This window comes from Podarcis pityusensis, assembly GCF_964106645.2.
Source record: "Podarcis pityusensis genome assembly, chromosome: 5".
NCBI lineage: Eukaryota > Metazoa > Chordata > Lepidosauria > Squamata > Lacertidae > Podarcis > Podarcis pityusensis.
In genome coordinates this window covers 89,484,905-89,499,520 of record NC_138032.1, presented here as the reverse complement: position 1 = coordinate 89,499,520, position 14,616 = coordinate 89,484,905, and the positions used below count along the sequence as shown (strand labels likewise).

Here is a 14,616-nt window from a genome sequence, read left to right as displayed (position 1 = left end):
GGTTCAGGGGCAGGAAATTTAAGGATGGAACATGATAAAGGTGTGTAAAATTATTCACGGTGTGGAAAGCAGTTTGCCCCCCTTTCTCTTTCATAGTACAGCGGTACCTCGGTTTACGAACAGTCCTGTTTATGAACTATTAGGTTTACGAACTCTGCAAAAACGGAAGTAGTGTTTGCAAACTTTATCTTGGTCTACGAACGGAAGCTGAATGGTGGAAGGGCACCGGCAGCGGGAGGCTTCGTTAGGGAAAGCACGCCTCGGTTTGAGAACGCATTTGGTTTAAGAACAGACTTCAGGAACGGATTAATTGGTACCACCGTACTAGAATCTGGGGTCACCTAGAGAAGCTGATTCTTCAAGCAGCACATAGCAAGACTATGAAATTTGGCTTTCCGGGATGTGATGATGGCCTCCAACTTTGGCTGCAAAGGGGAATTAGCCTATCGGCGACTGATATTCATGATGGGTATATGCTACCTTCAAGGGACGCAGGTGGCGCTGTGGGTTAAACCACAGAGCCTAGGGCTTGCTGATCAGAAGGTCGGCGGTTCGAATCCCGCGACGGGGTGAGCTCCCATTGCTCTGTCCCAGCTCCTGCCAACCTAGCAGTTCGAAAGCACGTCAAAGTGCAAGTAGATAAATAAGTACCACTCCAGCGGGAAGGAAAATGGTGTTTCCGTGCGCTGCTCTGGTTCGCCAGAAGCGGCTTAGTCATGCTGGCCACATGACCTGGAAGCTGTACGCCGGCTCCCTCGGCCAATAAAGCGAGATGAGCGCCGCAACCCCAGAGTCGGCCACGACTGGACCTGATGGTCAGCGGTCCCTTTACCTTTACCTTATACGCTACCTTCAGGGTCAGAGACCCCAAGCCTCTGAATACCAGTTGCTGGAAAACAACAGTATCGCTCAAGGCCTGGTGGTGGGTTTCCTGGAGGCATCTAGTTAACAAGATGCTGGATTAGGCCAGGCGCATCCAGCAAGGCTGCTATTATGTTCTGTCACTCCTGCATCCTTCCAGTAGGCTGTGCCTTTACAGATAAACGCTGCATAAGGGACCTTATTCATCCTAGGAGCTTATGTAGACCGCCAGCTGCTAATGTAGGTTTTCTTACACAGTGACATCTCTGACCCCTTGAGTTTTAACTGCCTAATGGGAGAATGTAGAAGTAACAAAAAAACGAAGCTTCTAAGTCACCTTAACTCATTAGTTCTTCCCCAAACTGGATATCTGTTCTCTGTATGCGTTCATATTTGAAGGCTGGTCTTAGGGTGAGGAAAGTTTTAAATATTTTATTTAAAAATATTTGATTTATGTATGGATATTGTGATTACCAGAAATGGAAACTGTAATAAAAAGTATTATTATTATTTTAAAAAGGAAAGTTTTAAATATGTTCTTCCTTTCCTCAGAACAATATTCAGCAAGTGTTCCAGAAACTGCATGCTCTACTAAAAGAAGAATTTAGCAAAGAAGATCTCCAGATTGTAGCCTGCCCTTCAATGGAACAGGTATGTAAGAAAACTCTTATTTTAAAAGACCATTCTGTGTGAACTACATTTTGGGTGAAATTCGGTCAGATCAATATATTCTTTCAACTAAATGTTCTGAGCATGGGAAGTTTGGCCCCTGAATAAATTTTGTGGATGGCTTTAAGACAAAAGCAGCACAAATGCTTGCTTTTGGGTTATGTTGACAGGCTAGCAGTGCATCCAGAAACAAAGCTACAGGATGTCTCCGATCTAGGCAAGAGCCAGCCGTTGTAACTGGTACAAGGGCCTTGCTCAAAACTTTGCTTTGCCAGGGGTCAGCAAACTAAGGCCCGTGGGCTGGATCAGGCCCAATTGCCTTCTGGATCCAGCCTGTGGATGGTCCGGGAATCGCCACGTGGATCTGTTTGGGCTGTGCCATTTCCCCTCCCACCACGGCGGCCCCTCCTCACTCCCTCCTGGCTTCTCCCTGCCCTGCGGAGGTAGGGGGCTGGGCTTTGATTGGTGCCAGCCAATTTGAAGCCTCACTGCCTGCATGCCCAGACCCGCCACCCACCCTGTCTGTTCATGGGCGCGCCTGGCGCCTGGGAAAACTGGCCCAGAAAGGAGAGGTGGCTGGGCTGCTGCCGGCTCCCAATCGCAGGCAGAGCGGTGGAGGGAGGTAGGAAAGCAGAGGGAGGGGAGGGGCTGGGGGGAGAGAGAAGCCCCCCTCTGCCGAGATCCCTGCTGCCCAGGGTTGAGGTCAACCCCCAATTGCATCTCCTTTCAGTCTCCAGATATATATATATACAGTGGTACCTTGGGTTACATACGCTTCAGGTTACATACGCTTCAGGTTACAGACTCCGCTAACCCAGAAATAGTACCATGCGTTAAGAACTTTGCTTCAGGATGAGAACAGAAATCATGCTCCGGCGGCGTGGCGGCAGCAGGAGGCCCCATTTGCTAAAGTGGTGCTTCATGTTAAGAATAGTTTCAGGTTAAGAACGGACCTCCGGAACGAATTAAGTACCGTATTTTTCGCCCTATAGGACGCACTTTTCCCCCTCCAAAAATGAAGGGGAAATGTGTGTGTGTCCTATGGGGCGAATGCATGCTTCAGGAAGCTATCCGCAAGCCTGGGGAGCCCGCGGGAGTTCCTGCCTGGCTCCCCAGGCTTGCAGATAGCAGCCTGCAACCTGAAGCGCGCCCCGGGCTTCGGGCAGATATCTGAAGAGTTCCCGCCAGGTTCCCTAGGCTTGCGGATAGCAGCCTGTTCTGGGGGCTGGGGTCGGAGGAAAAATTTCTTTATTCCCCCCCCCCCAAAAAAAACTAGGTGTGCCCTATGGGCCGGTGCGCCCTATAGGGTGAAAAATACGGTACGTAACCCGAGGTACCACTGTATGTGTGTGTAATCCGGCCCACCACAAGGTCTGAGGCACGGTGAACCGACCCCCTGCTAAAAACGTTTGCTGACCCTTGGGCTATGCAGTCTGGGATTTTTGTGGTATGGTGTGCAGAAGCGATTAGGAAGCCACAAACTCTTCCTCTGTGTGTGTCTGTACGAGAGGGAAGCCCGCAACCCTGCCCAACGCACAGGAACGAGATTGTGCTCCCATTGAACAAGCCTCTTTTCCTCCTCCGATTCCTTGCGGCAACGGAAGCGCTGCTCTGGGCAGCAGCCCTATGTATTGCCCTCACATAGTTTCAGATCTCCATATCCAGGACCTTCCCTGTGCAAAACCCCACCCCCAAATTTTACTGCTTTTGTAAAACAGGCGTTACGAGTTCCACAGTAGTGAAACCCCTTTGCCATTTGCCTTCCAGGTAAATCTCCTTTTGTCAACAGCAAAGTAGTCCCTCTTTGAGAAGCCTCTTCAAATTGTCTGTCAGGCAGTGAAATGGACATTTATCTGAAGCAGACTCAGGGTGTGCCATCCTACCTGCTTTTAGCATCATCCATCCGAAGGTCAGGTGAACAAGAAGAGGATGAACCCCAGTATGTTATAACTTTTTTAAAAAAATAAAGCAGAAATACTGCTTTATTCAGAACAATGGTCAGCTTTTTTTTGTTTGTTAGCATCTACCTACCTTGACTGCAAACATGTTGGGGTTAAATTCTATTTGCTCCCCTACCCAATTTTGTTAATATGTGTTTGTTTCTTTGCCAAGGGATGTGCTGAAAATAAATTGGAGAAGGCAGGGACCCAAGAATCTCTTTAATAGAAGGCATAAGTGTATGTACACACCTTCCCACACTATCTCAATAATACCCTCCAAATTGCACATTCACAAGTCATCACGGCACCGCAGTCAGTGAGTGGTGAAGAGAGCATTTGTGAAAAAGTTTTCATTTGCCCTCCGGCAATAAGTCTCAGTTGAAGCTGATCAGCTGTATATCAAATGGTTTAGCTGCACGTGTAAATGAAGCACATTGTGAAAATTTCTCCAGTATTTGACTGGTGTACTGACACTCACCAATTCTTAATAACTCTAAAAAGAAATTTGCCGCAGTAAAATTGTGTGCATAGGATGTGCAGAGAAAGCTATGCAATTGAGGAATTGCCATAGAGAAATGGCTTCTAAGTTTGAATTACTGATATGTGAAATAATTCATTTTATAAAAATGAAGCTCCATTAGAACTTCTGTTTTTTACAAATAACAGCAGCCACTAAAAACCTTAATTGGAGTGGAGATGGAGAGGAGTCCTAGCTTGCCTGTGCCTTCTTGCTTGTGGCAACTTTATCTCATGCTTTTTGGTTTACGTTAAACCAGAGTTTCCTAACCTGCCACCCTCCCTGTCTCTAGCCAGCTGGAGAGTCACAGAGTCTCTTTTTCCCAGCCCTGCTTTAAACATTTCTCTTTTCAAGATCCGCTGGATGCTAAAATGACTGTAAAATCAGGAGGCTAGCATGAACGAGGAACAAAAGGCAGCACTAGTTATGGAGAGAAGGAACTAAAACTTAAGTTCCAACAAACGTATATGACGTTAAGGTAATTCCCAAATAATAATTTGAGGGGAAAGCCATCTTCGTGGTTGGGGTGGAATTAATAAGAAAGCTTTTATAGTTACGAGTTCAAATTTGTAGAAAGAAATAAAACTCCCATTACCGCTTTGCTTTTATTCATAAATTGGTGGTTGGGGGGGGCGGTTCTGCATATTAGTGGTGTGTTTTTAAAGCAGCTTCAAGCCGTTTGCCTGCCACCCATTTGACAAGGCAATTGGCACCCGTTGAAAGCTGTTACTGCAAAGCAGATTTGTTGTAAAATAACGTCCTGTGGACTTCGTATCATGTTTTTCAAGTAAATTATGGCATGATTGCTGTATATGAAATCATAGTGTATTTTAATCAAATTTTCTAAGCATTCGAATCAGTTGACCAAATCCTTTTGTTTCTAAAGCAGAATGCCCTTTATCCCACCCACCCTGTGTCATCCTGTTCTAGCAAACTTGTATAAAGCTATAGCTTCAGATATTTACGTATAAAAATAGTGTACATAATTTAAAATGTTATCAAAGATTATATTATTTGACTAATGTTCCTCTTTGTTTTCCCCCCTTTTAAATAAAAGTTCTGCTTTCTTACTTCGAGATAGTTTCGTTTTGTATACGCTGGGCTAGTTGCATGTGATTTCGAAAAAGGAATGGCTGCTTCAGGAAAAGTCCTCCCCGGTATTTTCTGAAGGCAAGTTCCTTTTATATTTATTTATTAAGAAACTATTTGAGCTGTTGCCACCTCTTGAGACATACAACACACAGATTGCTTTAGCTATGCTTCCTTTCAGCCCAGGTTTTTGTATCCTGTGTTGCGGATAATTATCATCATGATAATTTGGTTGTTCCTTTGTGGAATGGAAGGTGTGCACCCTGTTCCTGTTGCTTTTCCATCCGAAAGTATCTTTTTGCAAGCCTCGTGGAACAAGGTTTGCCAGCCACCCCTGAAGGGTAATCATTGTACACCCCCCACCCCCCCAAAAAATGTGAGGGGAATTGTGCACTCAGTCCTCTATTCCGTCATGATAAGCCCATATGCAGGAGTACCGTATTGGCCCAAATATAAGCCGCACCTTTAAAATTCAAGAGGGAAGAAGACAATACCCGAATTTAAGCCACTCCCTTAAAATTCTGCAGGCATTCACACCCGCAAATGGCAAATGTGGAAGAAAATCCTACAGCGATATTGTAAAAGCCCATTTTTGTAAGGTCACGAATTTAAGCCGCACCTTAACTTTTCGCGGTCGGAATTTGGAAAAAAAAGTGTGGCTTATATTCGGGCCAATATGGTATTTGTGCAGGACTGGGGGAGCTCAGGCCAGGATTGTGCACCTTTGCATATTCTTCATTCGTACTGCCTTGGCAATTTCACATTTCACATTCCAAATGTGCCCACAAATAGTATCCAGGGGTTTACAGAGACAGCTTTAAAAGAGGATGAGACCACTTCTTGGAAAATAAGGTGATCAGTGGCTACTAGTTGCAGAGAATCACAATTGAGGAGAGCGCTGGTGTGCTCAGGTCCTGGGTGTGAGCTTTGCCCAGGCATCCCTCCAGCCTTGGAGAGCCCCAGGATCCTGAATCAGCAAGGGATTTTCTTACGTTCTTGCGAATACAGGCACCACCAACCGGAGGCTGATGTTTACTAAATCACTTCTGTAAAAGAACACACTTTGAATTCAATCTTTCCATTTATTGTCAAATAATAATCCACTGCAATGAGGAAACAAAACGCAAAAAGTGACTTCTTGACGGGTAATGGGTGAGCATGGAACACACATGTGTATTATTAAAACTAAAAATGGCATCGAGGTGGTTACATACGGCCAATATGGTTAAGCTCATGATTTGCACCTATCCAATCCTTTTTTCGTTTTTAATGCCACGTCTAAACGCTGCTTCGGATAAAAATGCAAATAAAAAAAGCATTAGAAACCCATTAAAATACATTAGGGAAGCCGTTCTCTCGGACCCTCTTCCTGTGCAAGAGCTGCAGGAGACTGTAAATCATTTCAGTGGGACTCAAGCGGTAACAATCCTTCATTATGAAAATGTTAGCTTTCCAAATGGATGGAAGCAGCATTTTGTGGCTTAGTTGTAACTGAGCTATAATTTTGCTAACCCCTCATATTTAATGTGATCGTACATGGAATAATTAATATAAATAAAAATGGAAAAGTCTTCTTCTTTACTGCCCTTTTTAAAAAGCTTTCAATGAATTTAATTTTCTTCAATATAAGTTATTTGTAAGTCTATACAAAGGCAAATATACATATATACAGTCATAATATTAAAGCACTTCAATTGACTTTTTTTTTGGCTGATCTTGTGGGGGGGGGGGAAGAGTCAGCAAAAAAGAAATCCTGCTATTTTGGAGCATGGCTATTAATACAACGAACTGCAAACATGCTGACCGTGAGTTAGTTGCTGTTACTATGAATAAACTGTATAAAAGCATCAGCAGAAAAATAGGATTTTTTATATTTAATAAATACAGCTTATGACAAAATCGCAATCTAAATCTTTGCTAGTTGTACTTGTCCATGACCCCTTTTCTCTTTTTAAACAAAATGACTATGAAAAAAACAACAGGTTCGTTTTGCACGGAAGTGCAAAATTTGGGAAATTGGCACTGGAATTCTATGCATGCTTACTCAGAATTAAATTCCATTGAACACAATGGGGCTTACTCCCTGGTAAGTGTGCAAAGGATTGCAGTCAGAGTAGTGTATAATTCAAGGAGATCCAAAACAAAGTGGCTTTGGAAATCCAGACGTGCAGGTTGCTTGTACTTTTCTGTGTTTCTTTTCGAAAAGACAGGCAGAAAAATCACATTTGCCACCAATTCTAAAAAGGCACATTCAGGAATATTTTGCCAGAATATATCCACAACTGAGAAGGATGCCTTGATAGCGTCTGGCTGCTTGCTCTGTTATTTGGTGCTAAGCCAGACATGTAAGAAGCAACTGCAAAAAGAGAAAAAGGCAGAGAGTTGTGAATGAATGGATCACTTTTTCTTACCCTACCAATCGTCTGGTCTGCCATTTGGGCTGGTAGGAGTCCACTTAGGAAATTAGGTGACCTGAAATCACTGCATCTGACTTCCAAATAAATCCTCCGGCAGGAGCTATTCCAGTTAAGAGGACGAGGAAGCAATAGTGGCAACAGTTATGCTTTAAAATGCACACGATTGGTGTGGGGGTTTTTTTAACGCAGTGTTCATCCAAAAAGAATGCACTAAATTCTCACAAAGGCACAAACCACTGGAAATGGCTTCAGCACAAGCGCCGCTGGCAGAAATGTAGCTTTAGGAAGCTTGTGCAGATGACATTCTGAGTAGATCTGGCCCGGAACATGCAGTGGGCAGAACTTTCAGGATATGTGTGGAATAGCTGGGTCAAAATGCCTAGAATGTGGCTGGATAATGTCAAGCAGAATAGAATACAACATTTTATCGGCTGGTAACGCCAAATCTTAATGACCAATCAAAGATCCAGGCTCAGTTCTTTTCGTCTGCCTCAAGGCACAGTGTCAAGACCGCTGCCTTACTTGCTGTTTTAGTTAAGTGCAGTAAAACTAGGTTTTTGACAGCCAACTGACCAGTAAAACAAAATAGAAGATTGCAACCTCAATAAAACGGGGGAATAGGAAACACAGAAAAGCCTGCTTAAATCTGGTGTAGTGAATTGAAAGATAATGGGAGGATGATCTTGGCAATGTGCCCTTCTATATAAAATGGGTCTCCGTAAATTCCTTTCCCCTTCATCATATGTATTAAGGTGCACATTCCAAAGGAAGGGAACAAGAGCTGCATGAGGTTTTTAGCAGGATGAGACACCAAATTCACCCGCTGCCAGCCGGACTGCAGTCACAGATTCTGCAACCAAAATGCATTCACTGTTCTCGTGTTCTCTTCCCCTCCCCACCCTGCTCACGTTGTGTCACACTCCCATCTCATTGCTTTCCCCCAGTTTCACACCGCGGAGAGCAATACTCAATACTGAACGAAAGCGAAGTCTTATCTTGCCGCCCCTGAAGGATAAAAGCAGACACAAAGGCAGCATTGTAAGCGGCTCGGTAGTTTGCTCTGGTCAACCTTTAAAGGAGGCAAGGGCTTCGAGTCAGTCCAACACTTTTACCACATTCACATCCGTGTCTCCTCGCTTGTCGGCTACATTCATGAAATAAGTCTTTTCTGAACATTTTTTTCTTACAGTTTCAAACCCAGGTCCTTCTCTTTGTCTGTCTGTCTGTCTCTCTCTCTCCTGGTGAAATCACCAATGGGCTAGCAATGGCTTTTATGAAGATACAAGTTTCACGTAGTTGCCTGGGAAAGTACCAAACTGTTGTGTTCTCCGGGATGTGCCTGTTGAGAAATAAAACAAGAACCAATGTGGGTGTGGCGGCCCAAAAAGCAGGCTGGTGGTGATGGCTTTCCCATCTTTGCTTTGCTATCGCTGTGTAGCAGGATAACACGCAACTTGATCCCGTGAAAGGATCCTCCACTTATTTGGTTAGTGCATGGGGTTAAACCACTGAGCCTAGGGCTTGCCGATCAGAAGGTCGGCGGTTCGAATCCCTGCGACGGGGTGAGCTCCCATTGTTCGGTCCCTGCTCCTGCCCACCTAGCAGTTCGAAAGCACATCAAAGTGCAAGTAGATAAATAGGTACCACTCCGGCGGGAAGGTAAACAGTGTTTCCGTGCGCTGCTCTGGTTCGCCAGAAGCGGCTTAGTCATGCTGGCCACATGACCCGGAAGCTGTACGCTGGCTCCCTTGGCCAGTAAAGCAAAATGAGCGCCGCAACCCCAGAGTTGTCCGTGACTGGACCTAATGGTCAGGGGTCCCTTTACCTATCTCCAGATAAGGCTGAAACCCAGCCTAAAATTATGGAGAGCTGCTGCCAGTCTGTAGACAACACTGATCTACGTGGACCAATGGCCTGTGACTGTGTCTTCCTAGAATGCTGAAACACATGCTGCCCAATGGGACAGAGATCTGATGTGATGCCCCGTGTCCTTGGAAGTCCATACCAGAAGAGCTCCCTCTTTTTCTTCAAGTTTCCCCTCAAAATAAATCTTTTCAGCGGAGCCTGGCTTAATCCTATCTGAAATAAAAGACCATGTACCAATAACTCTACATCTTTTGGTCCTTTGCTTCCCCGCCTTTTTGTCTTCTGCCGCATCAAAATTCAATTTGTATGATTTCTTGGGCAAGATACGCTTTTTAATATCACTCGAAAGCATCGTGCACACTGATCGCTCCAGTTTGAAATGATTAGCTGGAGGGAGGCCCCGTTTCGAAATAAAAGTATTGGTCTCAAGCCACAGAGTCGGTGAGTGGGTGTCAGTCTGGCAATGTTTGAAGGACAGGGCGGAAGAGCAGGGAAGGAAGAGCTGGAAACTGGAGCCAAGTGGAGGGCATTTGGTTTGTGAATGCACAGCACCAGACTCAAGCTTGGCTTGAGCTGAAAAGACGTAAAATAGTCTGAAACGGGGTTTTTTTTTAATCTATTGGTATGAAACAGGTCTTTACGACCTATTGCATGAGTGATTGGCTTATCCATAACTACAATAAAAGTAAAATAACGGTCTTCTCCAAAAGGATTTCAGTTTATAAATGGTTTTTGGATGAGCATGTGAATAATAATTGCCATTATTAGACAATAGTTGGATCAATTAAACAGCCTCTTGCAACAGTTGAAGGTTTTAGAGTAGTCTACGTATGCCGTAATTATCCGGAATTCCAATTGGGGTCAACAGTAAATTTAGTGTTTTGGAAAGAGTATAAGGTAAGGTGTTGCAAAATCTATTTGGGGTACCAAAATGCATGGCCAATGGTGTTCTATGTTTGGAGGTCGGTTTCCCAATGGCTGAAAACTCAGAGTGAATACCTCTCTAAACTAATGGCTATATTTACTTTGTCTACATCCACAAAGCCTGTTACAAATCAGAATGTGCTAACAGCATGTGTGTTCTGTCTTGAACACCTAGCAATCAAAATTGGTTACCGTTGAGCCTTTCTAAGGAATTAATGGCTATTTTGAGGCATTGTTTAACAGTAAAAACATGCTTGAGGAAAATAAGCTTATATCTAAACATAACCAGGAAATGTTGTTCTCCCTCTATACCTGCTGTGAAGGGAAGGGAAAGGATCATATTTACTAAATGTGGTGGCTCAGATAAGCCTTTCCGCTTAATGAGATTTAATGCTACACAGTTGTTTAACTGGTGGGTCATATGGCAGAATTTATTGCTGCAGAACATCAGTGTGTGTTGGGGTCTGAGGAAGTAGAAACTGATTCATGGATCTTTCCCATCCCAGTGCTGTTTCTCCAGTAGTTTGTGTGAAACATATATAGGCATGCTGCTTGAATCTTGCCCAGGAAAGTTTTTGGGTTGTCAGGACAATTTCCTATTGGTAGGGAGGGTCACAGGGAAAAACATTAAGATTTGTAGCTGCTGCTGTTACTGCTAAAATGCATAGCAAACTCACAGCAGAATATACGCAATCACTCCTAGTCAAGCAAATTATCAGAATTATAGCATGTATGCTGCTCTGGCTAACTGTAGATTTTGTGTAAATAGGTCTGTGAATCGAATGGATATTAATTAATGTTCCCGTTAATGTTTTAAAAACGAGTTGAAATGACAGATGTCATGCTCACCAACAAACCAGCCGTCATCACACTTCTCCATGACATCTATGATATCTCCATCTCTTAACTCCAGCTCATCTTCATTCTGCGGGACATAGCTATACAATGCTTGGTAGCTAAGCCTGAAAACGCACAGAAACAGTGGAGGGGGGTAGAATTAAGGGAAGAGATTGCCAGCCACTACTAACAATATCCCTCTTGTAACTAACTTTCTTCAAATACAGATCCAATGATGATGATTCAAATTTGTATACCACCCTATACCCACAGGTCTCAGGGCAGTTACAAGATAAAAATCACAATATAAAAACACAAAATGCATAATAAAACCAAAAACCAACCCAATAATCCCCCCTCCCCAACATTTAAAAGGTATAATGAAGGTACCATGCTTCCCTGGGGAGAGCATTCCACAAACAGGAAATCTGCTGGGATAGGAGTCTAAATTTCCTCTGCCCTCTCTCAACTTTATCCAACAATATTCTGACCGTATTCAGTTCCCATCAGCTCCCTCGTACCCTATTCTGCACCACAGACAGCCCCTAAATAAATCTTGAAACCACGGGACCAGATCAGGTGGCAAGGAGTGGCACGTAGAACTTCATCCAGTGGCCCTGTGGCACTCTTGATGGCAAAAGTGTCTACAGGACCTCACCGGGGAGATTATGAGCTGCCACCGCCCTTCTGAAGTCTTCCAACTAGCAGGAAGTTCCAAAAGTCCACACCAAGGTACCACACATCCATCTCCAGACCTCTGATCCATGATATTTTAAAAAATGAAGACGAGTCTGGTAGGATCAATAGGGCACAATTTCCTCTTGTGATCTCAGCCAAGACCACAAAACCAAAATACTGGTGAGTCCCTTGTGTTAAATAAGAAAACCCATCAAACTAAAAATTGTGCTGTGTCTCCTGCATTCCATCCATCAAATGTACGACAGCTGCTGAAATGAGGGACGAATGCGTCCCCTTTCAGACCAACTTACATATCTTGTGGCGCGTGGTTCCTGTCGAGGCTTGTTCCCAGCGGCAGGACTTGCGGTTGCTGAGAAATGATGAAAGATGATTTATTGTCACTATGGGGCCCCTTGTGGCAAGAGACAAGAGGCTGAGAAATTGTGCTGCAGTAATGAACGGACTTTTCCGCAATGTTTAAGATCTCATTGCAAACGGTTTCCTGGGCGGTAGAGACAGTGCAGGGTTGACATCCACGGAGGGGGGGAAACACGTCAGAGGACAGTGAACAGGGGAAAGTGGGGAGGAGGGGGGGATAGTCAGTAAGAGATGGGGAAATCCAGTTGTAGCAATCCAGTAAGACAAGACAGTGGTAGATCCAGCCAGTGAAGTGTAGAGGAATCCAGGTGGAAAGCATGGAAAAACAGAGGCAAGATACAGAAGAGTTTGCTATTTAGTTTTAGATATATAGATTGACGTATTTGTAACAAAGCAGTAGCAGCAAAAGATACTGGAATTAGCAAGGACCTCAAGTTCACATCTTCCAGCTCTGAGTGCGTCATTTCAAAACACATCACATGCATGCAACCAAAGTTCTCCCCCCAATGCTACAGATATTTAATGCCTGTGTTTGCTTCGTCTACAGTAGCCTTTGTTTCAGAAAATTTCAGCTCCTGTTGCAATGGCCTAACTGCGCACCAAAACTCCACATAGAAGCCAGGTGTTTGCGATGGCACCTGGTTCAAGCTCACCCTGCACCAGAGCCTCCATCTCGTGTACTTGGGACAGCGGTGGCAAAATAATTAGGGTTGAGAGCCAAAAAAAATATCATTGTTCACATAACCAAACCCACTCTGGCATTTGGGGCTCCTTTCCCCCCAAAATACTGGCATGTCTAGACTATGATGTCAAGAAGCAGGTAACAGATGTTTTATGAGTGCAGCACTGCACCAAAATGTTGCAGGCTGAGATACTTCTGGTTCAGGGATACGGTCACTCTGGTTTTTGCTCTCTCCTCCCACAAGTCAGGCCTCATTTTGGGTCAAGTGACTATGCTCAGTCGTCACTAGCCTGGGGCTTGTTCCATGCCCTCCAACATTTCTCCAATATAAATAAGAGTACGTCCTCTCCGACGTTTCTCTGATGAAAATAGGGACATTCTATTCCATACTGTCCAACATTTCTCCAATGAAAATAGGGACGTCCTAAGGAAAAATGGACATTTCAGGATGAAATCAGAAACCGGGACAGCTTCTGAAAAATCCAGAACTGTCCCTGGAAAATAGGGACACTTGGAGGGTTTTCTGATTTCCTCCTTCCATTTTTGTTTGTTTTGAATGAGGACACAGTTCTTCTCCATCCCTACTATATAACAATCTTTGGACTTCTACCTCCAGAAACATTTAAAATAGCTCCTCAGGGTGAATTAGGAAATGACCTGTCCAGAAAATGAGATGGTTTATTCAACCTCATGTCAACACCCGTGTATCTCTTCCTCTCCACTTTTCAGCCATTCCATTCCCTCTCCCAGGTGGTTCTCGCAATCCCACCCAACCTCAGTCAGACAACATTTCATGCCACTGAGTTCCTGTGAAAATGGTTAGGGGGTGTTTGCTCCCTTTAGGGTTCCTTTCTAAAGATTTTTTTTTTATATAAAGCACCTGCAAACCTCAGGATTACTCCGAGTCTGCTGGTACCTCTTGTGTACGGTATTGTTTTGCTTACACCTCCAAAAGTATGAAATGGAAATAAGAGAGAATGGCGCTTGTATGAACAATGCTAAAATGGGGCTGCAGATATGAATCTCAGGCGATCTTACCACATAGCTCTTTTCAGATTCTGTGAGATCTGGTCCTGGCCTCAATGAATGATGAGAAGGCTGTGTGATCACCAAAGCACATGGTAAGGGAGACATTTTAGCAAATGCACTAGCAAGTCAAATTCAAATCATAGGAAGAAAGCAAAACAAAAATAAACAAGGGAAATTTGACATAAATGACATTCGCCGCTGGATATTATTAAACAGCTGTGCCGTAGCGCACACACTGTGACTCTGGCAAGAAGGATTAGAAGAAGAAGAGCTAGAAGATGAAATGATGGGTTAGCAAAACAAAGACCGATGTTCAAAAAAATATTATGGCACAGTTCCTCTGGAAGGACACAAAAGAGCACAAACTCTAGACTCCGTGATTTAAAGGGGAATTACCAGGGGAGGAAACGGAAACATGTAGAATACCTATGAGAACTGCTTGGAGCAAGAAGATGCACTTTGGAGCCCCTGATGATAGGATTTGCCAGACAATGAGATGAATTAACCTAGAATTTTCTTATTCTTTTGCCCTCAACATTCTGTAACTCCTGACGGTCACCGGGGGGTGTGTGTGTGTGTGTGCGCTTTTTATATATAGAAGCACATGCAAGCATCAAGCACGTTAACTTTTTCTTTTAATTTACTCATTTATATTTACACACCTATGGAGGTCCTTAGGTATGTTCTTTACTTTTCATGCGGGACCATTTTGCTTCCAAATAGGTAGGC

At 44.0% G+C, this 14,616-nt stretch overlaps 2 protein-coding genes across 38 annotated transcripts in view; one reads left to right on the top strand and one right to left on the bottom strand.

The window, feature by feature from the left end:
- The window catches only part of COG3 (component of oligomeric golgi complex 3), a 45,490-nt gene extending 40,427 nt beyond the window's left edge, over positions 1-5,063 (top strand). Inside the window, exons 21-22 of the mRNA XM_081006380.1 lie at positions 1,399-1,512; positions 3,298-5,063. Coding sequence (XP_080862506.1) covers positions 1,399-1,512; positions 3,298-3,327 — 144 coding nt within the window. The 3' untranslated portion in view covers positions 3,328-5,063. The remainder of the gene's footprint in view (positions 1-1,398; positions 1,513-3,297) is intronic.
- Positions 5,064-6,144: 1,081 nt separating this feature from the next.
- Positions 6,145-14,616, bottom strand: part of SORBS1 (sorbin and SH3 domain containing 1) — a 201,964-nt gene continuing 193,492 nt past the window's right edge. For 32 of the 37 annotated variants that reach the window (XM_081005395.1, XM_081005394.1, XM_081005373.1 and 29 more), the window contains 4 exons: positions 13,897-13,956; positions 12,110-12,300; positions 11,133-11,245; positions 6,145-8,832 (listed from right to left, as the gene is read on the bottom strand). In XM_081005395.1, the coding sequence (XP_080861521.1) occupies positions 8,765-8,832; positions 11,133-11,245; positions 12,110-12,300; positions 13,897-13,956 (432 nt within the window). In that variant the 3' untranslated portion in view covers positions 6,145-8,764. The remainder of the gene's footprint in view (positions 8,833-11,132; positions 11,246-12,109; positions 12,301-13,896; positions 13,957-14,616) is intronic. The other 5 variants (XM_081005379.1, XM_081005363.1, XM_081005380.1 and 2 more) reach the window with 3 other exon arrangements.